Here is a 23,491-nt window from a genome sequence, read left to right as displayed (position 1 = left end):
ACACACACACACACACACACACACACACACACACACACGTAAATAATTTGTAATAATATGTAAGCCTCATGAGCTCTGCCTACAAACGAATGATAGAGTTATGTTCCTTTTCTCCATAGCCCTGAATGTGTAAATGAACTACTGAGTCCAGGCAGCTTCGGTAGCACTGTAGACTGAGACGGAAAAACTTGTGCCACCTAAGCAAACTTCGTCCTTCAGTGTCCATAACCCACTTCTGTCTATCTATCTAACTATCTATCTATTGCCAGACGCCACAATCCCGTAAGGGGTGGCCATTTGACTTTGAGTTATTTGTTTTACGGGGAGGGACACTGACCCTCCCACCAACCTACTTGTTGACACGTAGGGAACACCTATGGTTTGGTTATATGGTTACCACCCAGCGTTGTAAATGGTTTCTTGGCTTACAGGAAACCATTTGCCTTGTCGCTCAATGTAAAGCCACCTGTAAAGAAAAGAAAAGCAACAAGAAGTGACAGGAAAGATGGGAGAAATAGGGAGAGAGGAGGACAGGCACAGAAAAAGGAATGATAAAGGCTAAGGAAGAAGTAGGCAGCACTACATCAAGTGAGTGGATGATGGTCGCCACCACCTGCCACAATTACTGTAGTTATTAGCGACGCAGAAGGGTAACTGTTGTGATTGAGTGTGATTCGAAGTATGTACATTTGTAGGTGTATATATAATACGGCAGCTTTGGGCATAGGATTAGCAGTTCGTTACTAAGGCCCAGTAGTCGTTCTACTTGTCGAACCCTTCCACTTTGCCGCCAGTGGTCACCGTCTGTATTGAATACATGCCAGGACTTTCTGGTACAGGACTGGTGTATGGGTATAGGTGTTAGAGGGTATGTTTACTCGACATGTCGGTGAGTCCAGTGATCGGTCAGTAAAGCGTGTTTCAGCGACATTCAGATCCTTACACTGTTTGCTGCCCCAGCCGGGAACCGAACACGCCTCCATGAGGACAACAGACCACATCTGTGTCAGCAAAATATGAAGGCCTCATTCGATTTGGATCAAAATTGACGCCTAACACTGTGTGTGGGTTTGGGATGACGTGATTCAGTGGTGGTGCAGGTCAGGGAGAGGTCAAGGACAACGTGCGGCTGCAGTGTAGGTGTTGTCTCTGGGCACTAGACAGAGTCCTCTTTTGTTGCAGTGTACGATGCTGCGATATTCATTGTGCACATTGAAACACTACATTACCCCACATACAGCTACATACACACATTTACACTACACACAGCCTCACTGCATACAACTACACTACATACGGCTACACTACACACTGCTGCACACCTCACACGACACACATTGCACTACCACAGTACCACACTTCATTGCCATACATCCTACCATCCCTCATAGCCACCTCGTACTACCACACCTCACACTACCACACCACACACTCCCACGCCACACCCTGCCACACCACACACTGCCACACCACACCCTGCCACACCACACTCAGCATTTCATTCCATCAATTTACTAACATAAAAAAAGACTCACAAGAAAAATTAATGATATGTATTGCAGATCAGGAAAGAATCAAGTCAGTAACAGATTTTTCTTTTCACTTATATCCATTGCCTTACCTACGTGTTGGAAATTCCTGTTATTGTTTTCCTTTGCAATCTGTTCAATCTTTGCAATCAGTTTCTCACGTTCCTTACTTTCTTCCGTGGCCTTACCCCTTCCTTTCTTTCTGTCTCTTCAGTGTCCTCCCTTTACCCTTCTCTCCCTTTCTCCCTCCCTCCCTCCCTGGCTGTTCCTCCCTCGCTTCCTTTCACACCTTCCATCTCCCTCCCTCTCTTTCTCACGTCCCTCCTTCCTTTATTTTCCAAGCCTCTCATTTGCCTCCTTCCTCCCTTTCTTCTTCTCCCCAACCCCTCCTTCCTTTCTTTCTCTGCCCCCTCCTTTACAGGCTCTATCTCCCACCCTCTCCCTCTCTTCCCCTCACCCTCGCATTCTCCCTCCCTCCCTCCCTCCCCCCGACCCTGAATCCACATCTTACAACCATTCTAACCCTCGATTTACTGCCCTCCCTCCCTCCTTCCCTCCCTCCCTCCCTTGCTCTTTCTCTTTCTCACCCTCCCACTCCCTCCCAGACTTCCTCTCACCCTCACCCTCCCTCCCTCCTCTCTGTTCTTCACATTCCTTCCTACCATCTTTCCTTCATTCATTCATCCTTTCCCTCCTTCCTTCCTTCCCTCCTTCCTTCCCTCCTTTGTTTCACTTTCTCCCTCCATGCTTGCGCTCTTCCTACTTCCTTCTTCCTCCCTCTCTCCTGCTTTCTCCCTTCCTTCTCTCCTTCCCTCTCCCTCTATCATCATTCCTTCCCGGCCCCCTTTTCCTTCCCTCTTCTCCCCCTTCCTTCTCACCTTCCCTCTTCTCCCCCTTCCTTCTCACCTTCCCTCTTCTCCCCCTTCCTTCTCACCTTCCCACTTCTCCCCCTTCCTTCTCTCATTCCCTCTTCTTCTCTTTCCTCCCTGCCTCCCCTCCTTAATTCCTGCCTCCCTCCCGTCCTCCCTGCCACCCTCCCTGCCTCCCTCCCTGCGTCCCTCCATCAAGGCAACTGAACATGTGAAAACTTAATTTACCAAATGGACTAGTAGTGACGCGGGGGGGGGGAGCTAAGACTCCCCTCCCCCTCCTGTCCCTCCTTCTCTCCCCTCCTCTATTCTCTCCCTTCTTCTCCTCCTCCTCACCTCCTATCTCCTTCCTCCCTCCTTCATTCCCCCCCCCACTCCTTACTGCATTCTCCTCCTCCACTTCCCCTTACCCTTTCCCCTCTTTTCCTCCCCCCCACACAACCATTCTCTCCCCCTCCCTCCCCTCTTCCTCTCTGGCTTTCCTTCCCTCTCTTCCTACCTCTCCTCTCTCTCATTCTTTTCTCCCCAACCCCATCTCCCTCCTTCGCTGATCTCCCCTCCTTTCCCCTTCCCTTCCCCTTCACTTCCTTCTCTCTCCCCACACTATTGTTCCCCCCTTTCTCTCTCTCTCTCTCTCTCTCTCTCTCTCTCTCTCTCTCTCACATTTTTTAGCAGTTACATGTCTCTTGTATACTGTTACTTATCTCTCACTACACTCATCCTTGCCCCATCTTATTTTCTCTTCCCTCCCCTCCCCTCCCGTCCCCTCCCCTCCCCTCCCCTCCCCTCCCCTCCCCCTCCCTCCCTCCCTCCCTCCCTCCCTCCCTCCCTCCCTCCCTCCCCACCGACCCCCACTAACACACCCTCCCCTCCCCCTCACCACCCACTAACACACCCTCCCCTCACCACCCACTAACAACCCTCCCCCCTCAGGGTGTTCGGTACGGCCATCACCACGTCTTCCCTGCTGAACATGCTCATCCCAGGGGCGTCCCGGCTCCATCCCGTCGCCGTCATCGCCGTCAGGATCATGCAGGGGCTGGTGGAGGTGAGGCACGAGGGGGAGGCAAGGGGTAGGCAGGGGGGAGGCAGAGATGGGATAGGGTGAGGGGTTAGGCAGATAGGGTAGAGGGGGGGTAGCAGGGAGGTAGGAAGATGGGGTGGACGGGGTTAGGCAGGGGGGGTAGCAGATGGGGTAGACGGGGGAGTAGGCAGAGGTGGGGTAGGGTGAGGGGTTAGGCAGATGAGTTCGGTGGAGGGTAAGTAGATTGGGTAGGGAGGGGGTAGGCAGGAAGCGGGTAAGTTGAGTATTTAGGCATAAAAGACAGGCAGGTGGGTTAGGAATGAGGGTAGGCAGGTGGGGTAGGCAGGAAGCAGGTAAGTGGAGTAATTACCAACACAAGGTAGGCAGGTGGAGTAGGCAGAGGCAGGTAAGTGGAGTAGCGAGGCATGCAAGGTAGGTAGGTGGAGTGGCGAAGCAGGTGGGTTAGGCAGGGAGAGGTATGAGGAGGTAGGCAGGGGGGGTGGCAGATTTAGGCAGGAGGTACGGTATGAGAGATGGAAGCAGAGCATGAGGCGACTGGGGAGTGTAAGTGTAAACAGAAGGAGGAGAGAGAGAGAGAGAGAGGCGGTGATGAGCCTAAAGTCCCTCGTCATCATTAATTTCAAAGATTCCGTCGCGGTTATAACAGGGGAGGAGGGGAGAGTAAAGAGGGGGAAGGGAGGGGAGAAAAAAGAGAGGAGGTAAGGGAGGAGGGAATAAAGAGAGGAGGAGAACGAGAGGAGTGGAGGGAGAGGGAGGGGGGAAGGAGGGAGGAAAGACATGAGAGGAGACCTGAGTGGGGGGGGGGGGTTTAGAATGTACCGGAAAATAATGTTAGATTATGAACAAAGATTAATAATAATAATAATAAGAGAGAGAGAGTTACGAAAGGCACTGAAGGAAAGATATAGAGATGGAAGGGAAAAAAGTGAGGAAGAGAAAGAAGAAAGTGAATGAATGAAAGAGAGAAAGAGAGTGGAAGAAGAGAGAGAGAGAGAAGAAAGGCCTGAGAAAGACGGAAGGGAGGGAAGGGATGAAAGGAGTTGAGGAAAGAGGGAGGAAGGGAGAGACAAAAGAGAGGAAGGGAGGGAGGAAAGAGAAGTGAGGGAGAATGAGGACGGAAGAAAAGAGGTAGGGAGGGAGGAGAAAGAGTAGAGAGAAGAGGGAGGAAGGGGCAAGGGAGAAAAAGGGAGGGAGACAGGGAGAGAAGGAGGAGGAAGACAGAAGAGAGAAGGATGAGGGAGAAAGAGAAAAAAAGAGGAAGGTGAGGAAAGGAGGAGGAAAGTAGGAAGGGAAAAGAAGGGAAGATGGGAGGAAGAAATGTAGATTGGCAGGAAAGAAAGGAAGGAAGGAAAAAAAGAGGGAAGGAAAAAGGAAGTATTGAAGGAGGGAAGGAGTGAGGGAGATAAAAAAAAGAAGGGAGGGAGAAAAGGGAAGGAGAGAAGGAAATACGTCGAGATGGAGGGAGGGAGAGAGGGAGACAAAAAGGAGGAAGGAGTGGAGGGGGAGGGAGAAAGACGGTGAAGGAGGAAAAATACAAGATTCTTTTACTTGTGTGTGTGTGTGAGAGAGAGAGAGAGAGAGAGAGAACGAAAGAAAATCATTAGAAGTGGAATGTTAGCTGTAATAGAGAGAGAGAGAGAGTATTGTGTGTGGGGAAAGGAGTCAGTAGCCTAGAGCCAGGTCACACTCCCTGCCCTCTCTCTCTCTCTCTCTCTCTCTCTTTGTCCGCCATTCCTTCTCTCTCCATTTCTCCTCTCTTCTTCCTCCCCTTACCTCCCCTCTCCTCTGATTCCTTCCCTCCTCTCCTCTCGTCTCCACCCTTCCTCTTCACTCCTGTTTCCCATTTCTCCCCCCCTTTCTTCTCTTCATTCCATCTTTTCACCTCCCTTTCTCCCTTCTGCTTCCCCATCGCTGCCTCCCTTCCCCTCCCCTCCTTCCCACATCTCTCCTCTCTCTCCCTCCCTATCTTCTCTCCATTCCATCCTCTCACCTCCCTCTCTCCCTCCTACCCCGACCATCTCTCTTCTCCCTCCCTCTCACTTACTCACTCCCTCTCTCCCTCCTTTTCCCCTCCCTCCCTCTCACTTACCCTCTCCCTCCTTTTCTCCTCCCTCCCTCCCTCCCTCCCTCCCTCCTTTCCTCCTCCCTCCCTCCCTCTCTCCCTCCTTTCCTCCTCCCTCCCTCTCTCCCTCCCTTTCCCCGCTCCATCATGAATGTAAAATGCCTTTATGTATGTATGTATGAGATCAAGTGGCCCGTGTGTGTGTGTGTGTGTGTGTGTGTGTGTGCGTGCGTGCGAAATAGGAGTTCATTTTTCATTTCTTCCCATTTCCAAGTTTTCTCTCTCTCTCTCTCTCTCTCTCAAAAAAAAAAAAAAAAAATCGAAGAGGTTAAGTAAAGAGGTGTACACGTATAAGTAACGATGTGTACATGTGTGCGTATGACTATAGGCTACACAACATCTCAGCCACATCGTAAATCTTACACTGAATTTCCGGCCCTGTCACCCCCTTGTGTGTGTGTGTGTGTGTGTGTGTGTGTGTGTGTGTGTGTGTGAGAGAGAGAGAGAGAGAGAGAGAGAGAGATCCTTTCCGTCTCTCTCTTCGAAGGCTTTTCCTCTGCGACCTATCCTCCTCCTCCTCAGGGCCACCGGAAATTGATCAGTATTGCTTAAGTTGGTCTCTGTTCTCACCCTCGCACTAGATTCCCTTCTCTCTCTCTCTCTCTCTCTCTCTCTCTCTCTCTCTCTCTCTACCGTTGTGTCGCATTCACCCCTGGTCCATTTTGATTTTCTCTCTCTCTCTCTCTCTCTCTCTCTCTCTCTCTCTCTCTCTCTCTCTCTCTCTCTTATCTGGTAATCCCTGCATAAATGAGGATCAGAGAGAGACTCGGAGTGAATTAGAGCCAGTAATTAACACCTCTTCTCTCTCACTCTCACCCCCTCCCTCTCTCCCTCCCTTCCTCCCTCACTCACTCTTCTCTCTTCTTCCTCCCCTCCTTTCTCCCCACTTCGTTCCAACCCTTTCATCCTCTCCTCTCTCTGTTTCTCTCCCTCCTTCCTTTCCTCTCCTCCTTCCTTTATTCCCTCTCTCTTCCTTCCTGTTTTCCCCTTCCTTTCTTCCCTCCCTCCCTCCTCCATTCCTTCTTTCTGTACACTTCTTTTCTTCTCCTCCCTTATTTTGTCACCTGCTTCCTCCCTCTTCCCTCCCTATCTCCCTCCCTTCATTCATTCATGCATTCCTTCAACCCTTTTTCATCCCTTCCCTATTTCCATCTTCCTTTCGGTCTTTCTTTCCTTTCCTTTTACCTTCTTACCTTCCAACCATCCTTCCTTCTTTCTTTCCTGCCATTGTTCCTCTCTTCTCCTTTCCTTTCCCTTCCCTTCCCTTCCCTTCCCTTGCCTCCTCCCTCCCTTCCTTCCTTCCTTCCTTCCTTCATACCTTCCTTCCTTCCTACCAGTGCTCCTCTCCATTTCCATTACCGTCTCTCTCTGCAACTTCCCCAAGTGCATAAGACTTGCTCCATTCTCTCTCTCTCTCTCTCTCTCTCTCTCCCAATCACCGTCCCTTTAAAAACAGCCCTTAAATCACCCCATAGGAGATTTAACACGCAATTCTTTCCACCCCATTAATCCCCTAATCCATGTACTGTATGATGATATAGACGTGGGAATAAATCGCTTATCGGATTATGTTACTAATGATGGTGGTGATGGTGGTGGTGGTGGTGATGATGGTGGTGGTGATGATGATGATGATGATGATGATGATGATGGTGGTGGTCGTGGTGGTGATGTTGATGACGGTGATGATGATGATGGTAATAATGGTGATAATGATGATGATGGTGGTGGTGGTGGTGGTGATGATGATGATGATGGTGGTGGTGGTGATGATGGTGATGATGATGGTGGTGGTGGTGGTGGTGGTGGTGGTGGTGATGATGATGGTGGTGGTGGTGGTGGTGGTGCTAGTAATGATGATGATGATGATGATGATGGTAGTGGTGATGATGATGATGTTGCACAGTACAGTAGGTCTGATGGGGAGTAACTTCTTTTTTCATTTACTTATTTATTTATATTTTTATCTCTTGTTTACACATCGTTATCTGTATTAGAGGGACTGTATTGAGAGAGAGAGAGAGAGAGAGAGAGAGAGAGAGGATACTTCTTCTCTCCCTGGCACGATCTCTCCCTTGTTTTTTATATACAAGATAGAGGGAGGATATTTATGGATCCCCCTGATTTTAGGTAGGGAGAGAGAGAGAGAGAGAGAGAGAGAGAGAGAGAGAGAACCACAATGGAATCCACACCACCACCACAAGACAAAAGACAATCTCACTGCGCTATTATTACTATTATCCCTCCCCTCCCTCCCTCTTACCTTTTCTCTCCCTTCCTTGTACCTTTTCTCTCCCTCCCTCCCTCCCTTGCACCTTTTCTCACCCTCTTTCCCTACTCTTCTTTCTCTCCCTCCCTACTGTTTCCCTCCCATCCGTCTGTTCCCTTTTTTCCCTCTTCCACTTTTTCCTTCTCTCTCTCTCTCTCTCTCTCTCTCTCTCGATTTTTTTCCATTTCTCACTTTTCTCTCCGTCCCTCCCATCTCTCCCTCTCCTCTCCTTCCCGCCCTTCTCTCCCTCCCTCCCTTCGTCTTCTCCCTGCCGATAATCAGGGAGATCTATAAATATCCTCCCTTTTTCATATATTTAAAAAACAGGGAGAGATCGTGCCAAAGAGAGAAAAAGTACTCTCTCTCTCTCTCTCTCTCGAGCTAACTCACTGCATTGCCACACATGATTTACACCAGTATTGATTAATTGAGAGAGAGAGAGAGAGAGAGAGAGCAGGGAGGAAAGGAATTGGGAGTTAGAGAGGGGAGTAGAGAGACAGAGGGGGAGATGGGAGAGAGACAGGATGACAGGAAGAGAAAAAGGGAGGGAGGGTAGCAGGGTAGGGAGAAACAGGGAGGGAGGGGGAAAAATGGAGGGTGGGAGGGAAGGCAGGGGTGAGAGAAACGGGGAGAGAGGGAGGGAGGGTAGAGAGAAACAGGAAGGGAGGGAGGGAGGGAGAGTGGGCAGGGGAGTTACTTGGAGGGAGAGGACTAGAGAGGGAGGGAAGGAGAGTAGGAAGGGTAGAGAGAAACCTGGAGGGAGGGAGAGAAAGATAGAGGGAGGGAGAGAGACATAGAGGGAGGGAGAGAAAGATGGAGAGAGACATGGAGGGAGGGAAGGGAGAAGGGAGAGACACACATCAATATTTCACTGTTGAGGTGGACGTGGCCAGGACAAAGACTTGGCTCATTTCATCCTAAAGGCTCGCTTCTCTCCCTCCCTCCCTCCCTCCCTCCCTGTTATCTCTCCCTTACCCCATATCTTTTCTCTTCACTCCCCTTCTATAACTTCCCTCGCTTTCAATCCCTTTCTCACATCTCCCTTCCCTTCTTTTTTCTCCCTTCCTCCCTGTCTTCTCTCCCAGTCTCCTACGCTATTCTTTCCTCTCCCAGTCTTCCATTCACTTCCTCCTGCCTCCCCTCCCCTCCCCAACTCCCTTTCTCCCCATCCCTCTCCTTCCTGCCTCTTTCTCCCCATCCCTCTCCTCCCTGCCTCTTTCTCCTCTCCTCTTGTTCCCCCAACCTCCCCCTTTTCCCCCTTCTTACCTTCCTCTCCCCTCCTTCCTCCCTGGCTGCCTTTCTCTCCCTGCCTCCCCTCCCCCTCCCCATCGACCTCATTCTTTTCTGCCTCTCACCTTCATTTCCTCCCTCCCCTCCCCTCCCCACCCCTCCCCTGCCTTCCTTGTATTCTTCTACTTTCCTCTCTCTCTTCTCTCCAAGTCTCTCATTTTCTCTCCCCTCCCAGCTTTCTTTTCCTCCCCTTCCCCACCCTCCCTCCTCATTCCTTCCTCCTTACCACCCTCCTCCCCTCCCTATCTCCCTCCCCCCCTCACCTCATCATTTCCTCCCTTCCTCTTCTCCTCCACTATCTCTTCCTCCCTTCCTCTTCTGCTCCCCCAATCTCTCCCACTCGTTTCCTCCCCATTTATCTCCCCTTTCTTTCCCTTGTTAGTCTATAATTGGCATTTTTCCCTTCTCTCCTCCCTTCCCTCCCTTTCTCCCTTTCCCTCTCCTCCCATTTTTATCCCCCCTGTCTCCTCCCCCTCCTCTCTTTCTCCGCCCCTCTCCCTCCTCTTTATTTCCCCCTGGCTCTTCACCCCCACCCTTTCCTCCCATATATACCCTCCCTTTCTCCTCCTCCTCCCACTCCCCTCGATTTCTCCCCCTCTCTCCCACTTCCTCTCCTGTCTATTGCCCCCTGTCTCTGTCGCTTCCTCTCTCTCTCTCTCTCTCTCTCTCTCAGTAAATATACAGGAATAAGCTCATACAAAATTTTTACTACTGAATAACCACAATTATACTCTTTTCACTCTAACTTGGCCCAGATTTTCGTCCTTAGCAGCTTATATCCCGTAGCTTAGAGATGGAGAATGACAATGCTACGCCTCTACACCCTTGCCATGGCACTTCTTCGTGACTAGCAGCATATTTTAGTGTTCATCTCTTATTACATTTCGGGATTCAAGATGGAGAGATGACAATATTGGACCAAGTTAGAAGTTTCGTATCACCCTTTCCTGACCGATTTATTTAGCACATTTCTCCATTTTTTGTGTGTGTTATTTATGTCATCTTAATATTGTCATGGTTTGGTCGGTAACGTAATGGAGTATATTGAGATGAGATGGCTAGAATAAATCGCTTAGGGTAAGGTGTTGCGTAATCCTTAAAGCCACCTGGAGCACGACCCATAGTTTGAGAGTCTCAGGAGTACGTTAGATGGATTTTATATATACATACATACATACATATATATATATATATATATATATATATATATATATTGTTACATAGCCTATGATTTCATCACCCTTTGTGTAATTTTAACGCACAGTTGCTGCATGTTTGATCACGAGCGTGTTCTGCCTCAGTCCCCCCCTTCTACCGTTATAGTAGAGTAAGTCGACATCTCTGTTATACTTTGCGGGATTGTCATCTCTTTGTCCCCATGGCTTCATTTGCGCGTCCTCATTACAAGTTGTATCAAGCTCTCCTGGCCCCTATATAATGAGCTCAGTCTCTGCATCATGGCCACTTAGATCTGCTCCTCATTTTGTTCACATCTCTGTCCTCCCCTGTACAGATATTATTATTGTGAGTGCTCAAGAAGTCTCCAACCATCTAGCAGCTGTGTGTAATTTGAGTATAACTGTTGTTGCATTTTTTCTTGTACTGTATAGCATAAGTTTAATTTGTAGGCCTAGTGAAGTTTTTGTAATTCGTGTGGGGTTCTTTATGTCAGTCATTTTTGATAATAGTTTGTATCTGTAATTATTTATCTGGCATTCACTGAGTATTATCTGGTATCTCATTTTATCAGGGCTGACTTAGATAAAATTTGCTCTTGCTAATTTCGTGTTAATAGAGGCTATTGCAGTTAACCATATATTTAACCTGTTTTTGCCATTACATTATCCTTATGAGTTCTGAATGTTTTGTTGTTAATTTAAGCATTAAACTTTAACTTGTAATTTTACCTAACTCTTTTGTTTTGAACCTGGAACTTTACGGGACAGTAGTGATTTTCAGTATTCTCACTTAAAGTGTACATTATCTTTCTCTGTTCCGTAACAATATATATATATATATATATATATATATATATATATATATATATATATATATATATGCATGGATGACGCCTGTGTTCCTTTTTATTTTTTATTTTTTTTTAAGCCGCCCCTTACGGGATTAAGGCGCGTGGCAGTAGATAGATAGATAGTTACTCCCTTTTCTCTCCATTTTATGTAGAAAAAAAAAGGTATATAAGTAGAGCAACAACAACAACAACGCAAGTAAAAAACAATAATAACAAAAGGAGCAAGACTAACAACAACAACAGCCTAGACCTATTTTCTTTCTCGCTCTCCCGTTTTCTCCAGCTCGCTCTCCCATTTTCTCTAACTCACACACCCTTCTTCCGCTACCTCGCTCACCTTTTCTTTTTTTTTCCTCCCTCCCCAGGGCGTGACGTACCCCGCGTGTCACGGCATCTGGCGCAACTGGTCCCCCCCCCTGGAACGCTCCCGCCTGGCCACCCTCGCCTTCTGCGGGAGTTACGCCGGTGCAGTGCTGGGTATGCCTCTGTCGGCCTGGCTTACGGAGGGGATTGGATGGCCCGCACCGTTCTACTTCTACGGTGAGATACTGTGTTGGGGTACGGTGATTTTGCCTTGTGATATAGTGTCCCCCGTGATGATATACCCCCTCTTCTTGCCCCAACCCCCCTCCCCTCCCCAATAATATACCCTCCTTTCCCTAGTACCCCTACCCCTGACCCCCTTCCCTGCCCTATAAAATAACCTCCCTTCCCTAGTACTCCTACCCCTGCCCCAGACCCCCTCCTCACCCTTCCTCCTAACCCCCTTCCCAGGATATAATCCCCAACCCTCCCCGTCTTTGACCTAGCCTCCCTCCCCATATACTCCCCGTCTCCCCACTGCAGGCATGGCGGGGGTGACGTGGGGTGCGTTCTGGTACTGGCTGGCGTTTGAGAAGCCTGCCACCCACCCCACCATCAGCGCCAGGGAACAGCTCTATATTGAGGAGAGTCTCGGGAAACAGGTGAGGTCCCACGCAACCTACCTACACGACAGGTAAATACATTGTAGTTGATTTCTTTTCACTTGGCAGACTCGTGCAGGTGAGTTAGAGGTTAATTGGGTGGTGGTTGGAAGGCTTGATTTTTATTTATATTTATTGTTGTTGTTATTATTATTATTATTATTATTAGAAAACCCTTTTCCTCCTCTTCCCCTTCTCAAACACCTCTACTTCCTCCCCCTCTAACTCCCTCCCCTCCCTGTCCCTCACCCTCTGCCCCCCCTTTAACGCCTCTGCTCCCCCAAGAGAAGCACCCAGCAGCCCACCTTCGCGTCGACCCCCTCCTCTAACACCTCTCCACCCTCCCCCTCTAACTCCCTCCCTTTCCCTCCCCCTCTCCCTTCTCTTTTAACCCTCTCTCCCCATCTTCCCTCACTCTATCCCCCACATCTAACGCCTCTCCTCCCCCCAGACAAGCTCCCAGCAGCCCACCTTCGCCTCAACCCCCTGGCGCGCGTTTGCCACCTCGATGCCTGTGTGGGCGATCATCGTAGCCAACATAGCGAGATCGTGGACATTTTACCTGCTCATCATCTCACAGCCGACCTACTTCAAGGAGGTGTTTAACTATGATATTGCTGAGGTGAGTGGGAGGGTTCGTGCACTGGAATATTACACACACACACACACACACACACACGATCATTGATACCTGTGTGTTTTAATGCGAAAATAAGTGCCGGAGAATGAACAAATATGAGACCCTGCAGTTCTTCCCCATCCATAGAGAGAGAGAGAGAGAGAGAGAGAGAGAGGCCCACACCAAGCTTACCTGATATCCAAACACCTGTATGCCCTGTGCCTAAAAGAAAACAGGTGTAGGCAGTATGGGATGATGTGTACCCGTATGTGTATGACAGTATGCTGTAGGTGTGTGTGTGTGTGTGTGTGTGTGTGTGTGTTCTGTTTTTATGTCTGTTTGTATGTGTGTATTGTCTGTTTATATGTCTGTTTGTATGTCTGTATGTTCCACTTGTATGTCTGTACCCACTGTATGTCCGTATTTTCTATTTTTTCTGTATTTCCCTCTTTCCCTCTGTTTTTCCCTATTTTTCCCTATTTCCTCCTCTATTTTTTCCTATTTTCCCCTCTTTTTCCCCTATTTCCCCCTCTTTTTCTCCATTTTCCCCTGTTTTCCCTATTTTTCCCTCTTTCCCCCAGTTTTTCCATCTATTTTTCCCCTCCATTTTCCCTATTTCCCCTCTACTTTCCCTGTATTTCCCTCTATTTTTCCCACTATATTTCCCTATTTTTTCCTATTTTCCCTCTTTTCCCTCTATTTTTCCATATTTTTCCTATTTTTCTCTTTTTCCCTTTATTTTTCCCTCTGTTTCCTTGTCTTTCTCTATTTTCCCTATATTTCCCTCTTTTTCTCTTGTACCCTTTATTTTCCCCTATTTTCCCTCAAGATATCCCTCTTTTCCCTTCACTGTCCAGGGCGGTACGGTGTCTGCGCTGCCTCACCTCGTAATGACCATCGTAGTGCCGTTCGGGGGTCAATTAGCGGACTACCTGCGCAAGAACAACATCCTCACTACCACCACAGTGCGCAAGGTGTTCAACTGCGGCGGCTTCGGCCTGGAGGCGGTCTTCCTGCTGGTGGTGGCCTTCACGCGCAGCACCACCATCGCCATCCTTGCCCTCACCCTGGCCGTTGGCTTCTCAGGATTTGCTATATCAGGTGAGTGGATGGTTCTCGGTGTCAGGTGAGTGGATGGTTCTGGTGGATGCATTTAAAACCAACACCGTCGCCATCTTCGCCCTCACCCTGGCTGTTGGCTTCTCAGGATTTGCTATACCAGGTGAGTGGATGGTTCTGGTGGAAATTAGGCTATGTTGCTATGCTCGCTCTCACACTGGCTGTTGGCATCTCAGGGTTTGCTGTATCAGGTGAGTGGATGGTTCTGGTGGATATTGTGTCTAGAACTCAATACCGCCGCTGTCTTCTCCCTCACGCTGGCTGTTTGGTTCTCAGGATTTGCTATATCAGATGAGTGGATGGTTCTTGGTGTGGCTGGTGGATGAAGGATTCGCAACATCAGGTGAGTGGATGATTCTCGGTGTGGATAGTGATTGGATTTTATTGTTACGTTCACAGTTGCCGCCTCGCCCTCACGCTGGCTGTTGGCTACTCCGGATTTCCTATTATCAGATGAATGGATGGATTTCTGTGGTTAAATATATCATCATCATTATCATCATCAGTATTCACACCTCCCTACCTTCTCGATACATTTCGTTTACTACAAAATATCGCTATCAATCTTTCGCTATACCTACTGTACATCTCACCTACAGATATAGCGCTGAGGGTTGGTGTAGGCTGCCAACCCCTTCAGGACGAGGCCTCACTCCCGTATTGTGTTCTGTGACGCGCCAGACGGTTTTATGAAGCTTCAGAGGCCTTGAGTGAGGGGGTTGGAAGTTGGTGTGTGTGTGTGTGTGTGTGTGTGTGTGTGTGTGTGTGAGAGAGAGAGAGAGAGAGAGAGAGAGAGAGAGAGAGTGATAACGAGAAATGACATCAGGAAATTCGAAAGGGAAAAGGAAATGGAGGGAGAGGGGAAGAGGAGAGGAGGATACATCTCTCTCTCTCTCTCTCTCACTTTTTTAAGTCTAAATATACACACTGATGTACAGTATATATGTTTATAATATTATAGTAATGACGATATCTGTAATAATAATTATAATGATAATAATAATAGATAAGAATGAATAATAATGGCTAACGAGGAGGGAGAGAGAGAGAGAGAGAGAGGCCGTCAGCGATAATCTGTGAGGAGGGACGTGACTGAGGGAGAGAGAAGTAGAGAGGGAGGGAGAGAAGAGGCGGGAAGGATGGAAGGAAGAAAAGAAAGTTGGAAGAAAGGGGAGAGAGAAGTGGAGTGGAGGAAATGGGGAAGTGAGGAGGGAGTGAGAGAGAGAGAGAGAGAGAGAGAAGATATGAAGAGAGGAAGAAAAGAGAAGGAAGAGGATAAGAAATAGGGTATAAGAGGAAGTGAAGGATTGAGGAAAGACGCATGAGAGAGAGAAAGAGAGAGAGAGAGATGTAAAGCAGGGGGGGGGTAACTGTCCAATAATGGGTAGTGAAGTGATCAAAAAGTTTGGTAATCAAGTAGGCTCTCTCTCTCTCTCTCTCTCTCTCTCTCTCTCTCTCTCTCTCTTTCTCCCTCCCTCGCATCCTACCTCCCTTAAACACATCTCACTCCCTGTCTCCCTCGTTTTCATTTCATCCTTCCATTCTCCTCTCCCCTCCTCTCCTCTCTCCTCCTCTCCTCTCCTCTCTCCTCTCCTCCCCTCCATCCTGCCTATGTTACTTATTCTCCATCTGATTAACACTTCAGCGCTTATTTCCTTCATTTGCTGCGTATTTATGACGTGTGTGTGTGTGTGTGTGTGTGTGTGTGTGTGTGTGTGTGTGTGTGTGTGTGTGTGTTCCCCTCCCATTTTCCCCTCCTTTCCCCGCCCCTTCACAATTAAATCTCCCTCTCTTCCCTTTTTTCTTACCCATTGTCCCCCTTTCCCTTCCTCTCACCCTCCCTTCCCTTCCCCTTTCCCCAACCCTTCACCATTTCATCCCCTTCCCCTTACTCTCAAACACCTTTCCCCCATCCCTTTTCCCCTCCCCTTCCTTTTTCCCCTTACTTTCACACACCCATATCCCCTCCCCTGTCTCCCTCTGTCCCCCTTCCCCTTCCTTTTCCCCCTCCCCTCTATTTCAACCCCCTCCCCCAACAATTACACGCTGGTAATCTAATCTGGTTCTGCTGATGATCGTATTGAAGCGACGATACTGAGTTGAAAAGCTTACTGTATGATACCGTAGAGAGAGAGAGAGAGAATGCCCTGACTGGAGCGACCATACTGTGTTGAAAAGCTTACCGTATGATACCAGAAAGAGAGAGAGAGAAATGGAGTGGAGGAAATGAGGAGAGGGAGTGAGAGAGAGGAAGAAAATATGTAGAAGAGGAAGAAAAGAGAAAGAATAAAAGGAAAAAAAAAAGAGAGAGAGAGATGACCCTATTGGAGCGACGATACTGAGTTGAAAAGCTTACCGTATGATGCCAGAGAGAGAGAGAGAGAAGTGGAGTGGAGGAAATGAGGAGGGGGAGAGAGAAAAATATGATAAGAAGAGTAAGAAAGGAGATAGGATAAAAAAGGATAAAAAAAGAGAGAAAGAGAGAGAGAGAGAGAGACCATATTGGCTCATGTTCTGGAGGCCGAATTTGAAGAGATATGGTTGGGGACAGGAACAGGACGAGGCAGGAAAGGAATAAACAGCAGAGAGACAGGCAGACAGAGATAGGGGGTCAGGCAGGGATACAGACAGTCAGGCAGGAAGGCAGAGAAAGGATGAGGCAGGGGTGGGGTTTAGGCAGAGATGGGTAAGGCAGGGAAAAAGGTGAGGCAGAGATGGGTGAGGCAGGCGTCGGATTTAGGCAGGAGTTGGGTGAGGCAGGGATAAAGTTCAGGCAGAATTGGGGTGAGGCCGTGATTCAGGCAGGATTGGGATTTAGGCAGAAAATGTTTGAGGCAGGGTAGGAGTGGGAGAGGCAGAATTAGCGTGAGGAAGGCAGGCAGACAGGCAGGAAAGGTGAGGCAGGAATGGGGTGAGGCAGACAGGAATATAGGATGCATTGGGATTTATGTAATAGGTGTTGAGGCAGGGTTAGGGTGAGGTAGGCAGGGAATGGTTGAGGTAGGCAGAGTGAGGGTGAGGCAGGTAGAGAGAAAGGAAGGAGGGCGAGGCAGGGTGAAGGATAGACCGTGCGAAGAAGGATGGAAGGAAGAAAGACAGGGTGAAGGTGCGGGTGTGTTGAGGCACGGGGGAAGGGAGAAACGCAGGGAGAGAGAGAGAGGCAGGGAGGGTAAGGCAGCAACACTTGAGTCTCCAGGGAGCCTCGCCAACTTGATAAAAGATTTCATCAAATGGATTTTACCCCCCCTCTCTCTTTCTCTCTCTCTCTCTCTCTCTCTCTCCATCCGTTGTCTCATTCCTACTTTTCCCTCCTTCTTCCTTCCATCCCTGTCTCGTATTTCTCCTTTCCTCTCTTTCTCCTCCCACCTTTCCTCCCTCTCTCTTACTTCTCCCCCCTCTCCCTCCTTTTCCTCCCTCTCATCATTCTCCCTCCTTCTCCCCCATTTTTCCTCCCTCTCGTTACTTTCCGTTCCTACTTCTTCCTCCTTCGCTTCCCTCCTCTTCCCATCTTTCTTCCATCTTTCCTCCATCTGTCTTTCTGCCAATATATGTTTCTCTCTTCTTCCCTCTCACTCTCTTCTGTTTTCTCTACCTCTTGCGCTCTCCCTCCCATTCTCTCCCCTCCCTCCCTCCCTCCCTCCCGCTTTCTTTAATTCCCTCCCTTCTCCCTCCCTTCTTAAATTTACACATGTTCTCCTTTGATTCACGTCCCCTTTTCCATTTCTCTCTCTCTCTCTCTCTCTCTCTCTGGCCATTCGTCCATTCGTAAGTCATTCACTCCTTCCTTGTTTCCTTCCTGCCGAATTCCGTTCCTTCTCCACGCATTCCTGTTTCCTTCCTTCTTTTTCCCTCCATCCTTCCTTCTTTTTCCCTCCATCCTTCCTTCCTTCCCTCCATCCTTCCTTCCTTCCCTCCATCCTTCCTTCTTTTTCCCTCCATCCTTCCTTCTTTTTCCCTCCATCCTTCCTTCCTTCCCTCCATCCTTCCTTCCTTCCCTCCTTCCATCATTCTGTCCATTTTTGTCATTCTTTTCTCCCGTCCTTCATTCTTTCTCTCAAGCATTCCCTCACTCTCTCCCTCCTTTCTATTCCTCCTCCCCTCCTCCATCCTTCCCTCCCTCGCTCCCTTCCTTTCTTTCTCCCACCTCTCTATTCCTTCTTCTCTCCCTCCCTCCCTCCCTCACTCCCTCTCTGAGTCTCAGTTCATGACCCCGCATCCTAATGTTTCTTAAGTGAGGAGGAGGGAGGGAGAGAAAATGGGAGGGAGAGAGGGAAAAGGGGAGGGAAAGAGGGAGGGAGAGGAAACAGGAGGGATGGACAGACGGAGGGAGGGAGGAGGGAAAGAGTAGAGGAAGTAGAAGGAGAATGGGTTAGAGAGGAGGGAGGGAAAGAAGGGGATGGAAAGAGGGAGGAATTAATGGAGCGAGAGAGAGAGAGAGAGAGAGAGAGAGAGAGAGAGAGAGAGTTTCCGGAAGTAAGGTAAGTTCACTGATAAGGCAAAGCTAAAATGTCAAGGTCACACACACACACACACACACACACACACACACACACACACACACACACACACACACACACACACACACACACACACACACACACACACACAGGTTGAGGTCATGCATTGAAGTGTTGGTGAATCTCTCTCTCTCTCTCTCTCTCTCTCTCTCTCTCTCTCTCTCTCTCTCTCATTTATAAAGGTACTGTAGGATGTAATTTGAGGTGAAGGAGGGAGACAGGGTGAAAAGTAAGAGGAAAGGGTGAGCAGGGAGGAGGGAGAGAGAAATAGAAGGGTTAGGGAACGGACGGTGGGCTGAGGGTGAAGGGTGAAGAGGGAGATGGGAGATAAAGGGTGAGGGGGGAAGGCTGAAGGGTGAGGGAGCAGAGGTGGGGGAATGAGGGAGACAGGGTGAAGAATAAGGGTGGGGAGGGGATGAATTGAGGGTGATACGGGGTGAAGGGTGAGGGAGAGGGGGGGGGATCAGGGTGAGAGTTCTCCTGAGGTGGGAGACAATCTATATAATGTACCTAGACCATTACCCAGAGGAGGGGAAGGGAGGGGGAGGAAGATGAGGGGGAGGAGGAGTGGGGAGGAAGGTGAGGGGAATGGGGAGTAACTCATATATCCTACTTGGGTGGGAGGATGGGGAGGGGGGGATTGAGGGGAGGGTGAAGGGGAGGAAATGATAGATAGGGAGATGGTTATAAATAGGTAGCAAGGGGAGGATGGTGTGTGTGCGTGTGTGTGTGTGAGAGAGAAAGAGAGAGGAAATGAGGAGAGCAAAAGGCACCTTCTGGGTCATTTAACCATTATTTCTTAGTTCTTCCCCCCTCCTCTCTCTCTCTCTCTCTCTCTCAACACCTTTTTCAACCCTCCTACGGTATATAATTTCCTCTGTTAATCCAACGAAGGGAATGTATTTTAAATCAAGGTCTTTGTTTACTGTTTATTGTTTACTGTTTTGTTTACTGTTTACGTCCGTGCCTAATCAATAATCCCTTTACACCTTGGGAGTCCCGGTGTATTAAAACGAGATTGCAGTTTGTTTTATTTGATTATTTTGATATTTGCATTTTTTTCCTCACGTCAAAAATCCGTCACCACTTTCAGCAGGATAAATGTGACTAGTAACCAAGGAGACGCATTTCCTTTCTCGTAACTTTAGGCCCATCGATTTTCACGCAACCCCAACATAGCATTAACGTTGTGAATAATAATAATAATAATAATAATAATAATAATAATGACTAGTCTATGCAGGAATATTTGTGTAGCGATGTAGCGACGTCTTGGTTAGCGCTTCTTCACCTCCTCACCGATTTCTTAGGCTGGGAATCAGGGTTGTGGTGATGATGATGGTGGTGATGGTGATGATGATGATGATAGTGGTGGTTGTGGTGATGATGATGGTGGTGGTGGTTGGTGATGATGATGATGGTGGTGGTGGTTGGTGATGATGATGATGGTGGTGGTGGTTATGGTGGTTATGATGATGATGGTGGTGGTGGTGGTGATGATGATGATGATGATGATGATGGTGGTGGTGGTGGTTGGTGATGATGATGATGGTGGTGGTGGTGGTGATGATGATGGTGGTGGTGGTTATGATGATGATGGTGGTGATGGTGGTGGTGGTTATGGTGGTTATGATGATGATAGTGGTGGTGATGGTGGTGGTGGTTATGATGATGATGGTGGTGGTGGTGGTGATGATGATGATGATGATACTGTGTTAGTTACTTATATATGTTTTCATGTTTGTGTTTGTTTGTACAGTAGGAGTGTGTGTGTGTGTGTGTGTGTGTCTGTATTTGAAGACATACACACCCTCCCTGTTTCTCCTTTAACTGTAGAAGACAAGGCACTAAATCCATCCCTTAAAAAGATGCTGTACTCACGGATGCAAGTAACAATGTAATTAACTAAGATATAATTCTGGACGTGTAATTAGTATAGGTATAATTATTTTCCTGATTAGTAAAGGTATAATTATTGTCCTGATTAATAAAGGTATAATTATTTTCCTGATTAATAAAGGTATAATTATTTTCCTGATTAATAAAGGTATAATTATTTTCCTGATTAATAAAGGTATATTTTCCTGATTAGTAAAGGTATATTTTCCTGATTAGTAAAGGTATTATTATTTTCCCTATAATTATTTTCCTGACATTTCCCCTCAGGCTTCAACGTCAACCACCTGGACATCGCCCCCCGCTACGCCTCGATCCTGATGGGCATAAGTAACGGTTTCGGGACCCTGAGCGGCATGATTTGTCCCATCGTGGTGGAGGAGTTTACCAAGGAGGCCGTGAGTATGCCGGATACACCTGTGTGAGAGAGAGAGAGATTACTGTCTTTCTGTAACACTCATTCACTATCCAACTCTCTCTCTCTCTCTCTCTCTCTCTCAAACACTCACTCACTCCTCCCCTGATCCCACCACCACCACCTTTAGCACGACCTGGTTTACCTCTCTCATCTTCTCTCCCTCCCCTTCCTTCCTCCCTCCCTTTCCTCCCTTTTCCCTTTTCTCCCCTCCTTTCCTCCCTCCTCCTCTTTTTCCTCCATCTTCACCCTTCTTCCGTCACTCCTCTCCCTCTTTCCTTCTTTTCCCTCCTTCCTTCCCTTCCTCTCCTAATTCCCTTTCTCCATCCTTCTCTTCATATTCCTCTTCTCATCTTCCCTCTTTCCTTTTCCATTCTTTCCTTCCTTCATCTTCCTTCCCATCTCCTCTCCTCATCACCTTTCCTCTTCCCGTCTCCATCCCTTTTGTATGTAACTCCAGGTCTGTATGAACTGTGTATCTGTGTAACCCCTTGCCTGTGTAGTTTTTGTATCCCTGTAACTCCCGGTCTGTGTGTCTGTGTAACTCCAGGTCTGTGTATTTATGTAACTTCTCTTATTTATGTAACTCCTTCTCACTCTCCCGCCTGCCTATGTTATTACCCCTCTTCTGGTCACGTGGTCTCGTCGTCATGGCAACCTAGATTTGTTTACATACCTGGGCACCGATATCGATCAACACGCGTTAGGTCAGGTTTGTTTGTTTACTTTATATATATATATATATATATATATATATATATATATATATATATATATATATATATATATATATATATTTCTATCAATCTAGCTATTTATTAATCCATATCTACCTATCTATTTACCTTTTTATGTTATATATTTATTATTATTTACTAACGTATTTTGCAGTTTCGTGTGTGTGTGTGTGTGTGTGTTTGTGTGTGCAAGAGGGTATATTCGTGACTACATTAACGCATGGTTGTAAGAACTTGTATTGCACCCGTGAGAGAGAGAGAGAGAGAGAGAGAGAGAGAGAGAGAGAGAGATGAGACTGTTAAAGAATGTACTGTATGTGTTTTGTGTGGAGTGGTTAGGATAATAAAGCCTATATTTTACTCTAACTTGACCTAATATTGCCATCCCTCCAATACGAACGCTCAGTCGTAACTAGAGATTAACACTAGAATATGATGCCAGTCACGAAGCAGTGCAGTGGCAAGAATGTAGAGTCGTAGTAGTCTCGTTAAATTAGTGCCACCACGTGAAGGCGCCCCTCTCCACCACTACTGTGTTTGGTGGTGCATTCTCTCTCTCTCTCTCTCTCTCTCAGGTGTTGTGAGTGCGACTTGATCATGTTGAGTTGATTAATGTAATTTTGGAGAGAGAGAGAGAGAGAGAGAGAGAGTCCCCTGGGTGTGGTGTAATCTGGGAGGCGGTGGGGTAGAATTTGTTAAGGTGGAAAATGACGGTGTTACCCCAGGGACTCTCCTCTTGTGTACTAGCTCACTATCTCACTCACTCACACTTAACTCAGTCCCACTCATATTTATTCTCTCTCTCTCTCTCTCTCTCTCTCTCTCTCTCTCTCTCTCTCTCTCTCTCTCTCTCTCTCTCTCTCTCTCTCTCACACACACACATTCAGATCTTACACAAACTTCCCTCACTCACTCTCTCACTCTCTCTCACTTTAATTTCACTCAGCCAATCTCTCTCTGCCAAAGTTGTCTCTCTCAACTTTCTTTTTCCCTTTCATTCACTTCCTCCTCTCTCTCTCTCTCTCTCTCTCTCTCTCTGTCTCTCTGTCTGTGTCTGTCTGTCTGTCTGTCTCTCTCTCTCTCTCTCGTTACTGGAGAGGTTAAAACAAATTATGTGGGAATATAACCGAAAATCCCTCCCTTGAGAGAGAGAGAGAGAGAGAGAGAGAGAGAGAGAGCGGGGGAGAATTTTGGGAGGACTGAAAGGGAGTGAGGGAGGGAGAAGAGGGGTGGGAGGAAGGAAGAGTGAAAGGGAGAGAGAGAGAGAGAGGGGGGGGGTAGTACAGTGAATGCAACGTCTCATTAGCTGGATGTAAGAGAACTGAGAGAGAGAGAGAGAGAGAGAGAGAGAGAAGGAATGAAGTAGAGGGAGGGAGGGGGCGTAAAAACCAGAAGGAGGGAGGGAGGGAGGGAGAGTAAAAATCAGAGGGAGAGAGAGGAGGATTGAAGTGAAGGAAAGGAGGGAGAGTAAAAACAGAAGGGAGAGGGGAGGGAGAGAGATTGAAGTGGAGGGAGGGAGGGGGAGTAAAACGCAGAGGGGAGGTAGGGAGGGAAGGGGAGTGAAGGGGGGAGGGAGGGGGAGTAAAACGCAGAGGGGAGGTAGGGAGGGAGGGGGAGTGAAGGGGAGGGAGGGAGGGAAGAAGGGAGGGAGGGATCTAACTACAAATCCGAGAAAATCAGAGACAAATCCCACTTTTCCTCCCTTATTATCTCCCTTCCTTATTCCCTCCCTTCCCCTTCTCCCTCCCTTCAGTCATTTTTTCTTCTCCCTCTCCCACCCCTCCCACTTTTCATTTCTTTGTTTTCCTCCCTTCTTTCTCTCTCCCCTTTTTCCTTCTCTCTCATCCTCCCCTCTTCTTTTTTTATCTCTTCCTTATTCCCTTCCTTCTTCTCCCTTTCTCTATTCCCTCTCCTTCCTTACCCTTCCACTTCTCTTGCTGTCCCTCGTTTCTCTCTCTCTCTCTCTCTCTCTCTCTCTCTCTCTCTCTCTCTCTCATTTCTTTCTCCTGTCATCTTTAATTCTCTCCCTCCGCTCGCTTCCCTTTGTTTCCCTCCGATCTTCCTCCCTTC

At 48.0% G+C, this 23,491-nt stretch overlaps 1 protein-coding gene across 1 annotated transcript in view; it reads left to right on the top strand.

Moving 5' to 3' along the window:
- LOC145399015 (vesicular glutamate transporter 1-like) overlaps window positions 1-23,491 on the top strand; it is a 111,531-nt gene that overhangs the window by 82,510 nt on the left and 5,530 nt on the right. Inside the window, 6 exon segments of the mRNA XM_080271744.1 lie at window positions 3,332-3,446; window positions 11,519-11,693; window positions 12,000-12,123; window positions 12,575-12,740; window positions 13,595-13,838; window positions 20,540-20,667. Coding sequence (XP_080127870.1) covers window positions 3,332-3,446; window positions 11,519-11,693; window positions 12,000-12,123; window positions 12,575-12,740; window positions 13,595-13,838; window positions 20,540-20,667 — 952 coding nt within the window.

The sequence above is a fragment of the Coenobita brevimanus genome, chromosome 47, assembly GCF_032717465.1.
Source record: "Coenobita brevimanus isolate Jiangsu-jjx chromosome 47, ASM3271746v2, whole genome shotgun sequence".
NCBI classification, from domain to species: Eukaryota; Metazoa; Arthropoda; class Malacostraca; order Decapoda; family Coenobitidae; genus Coenobita; species Coenobita brevimanus.
The sequence above is the reverse complement of the archived record's forward strand: the minus strand, read 5'-3'. Positions and strand labels throughout refer to the sequence as shown.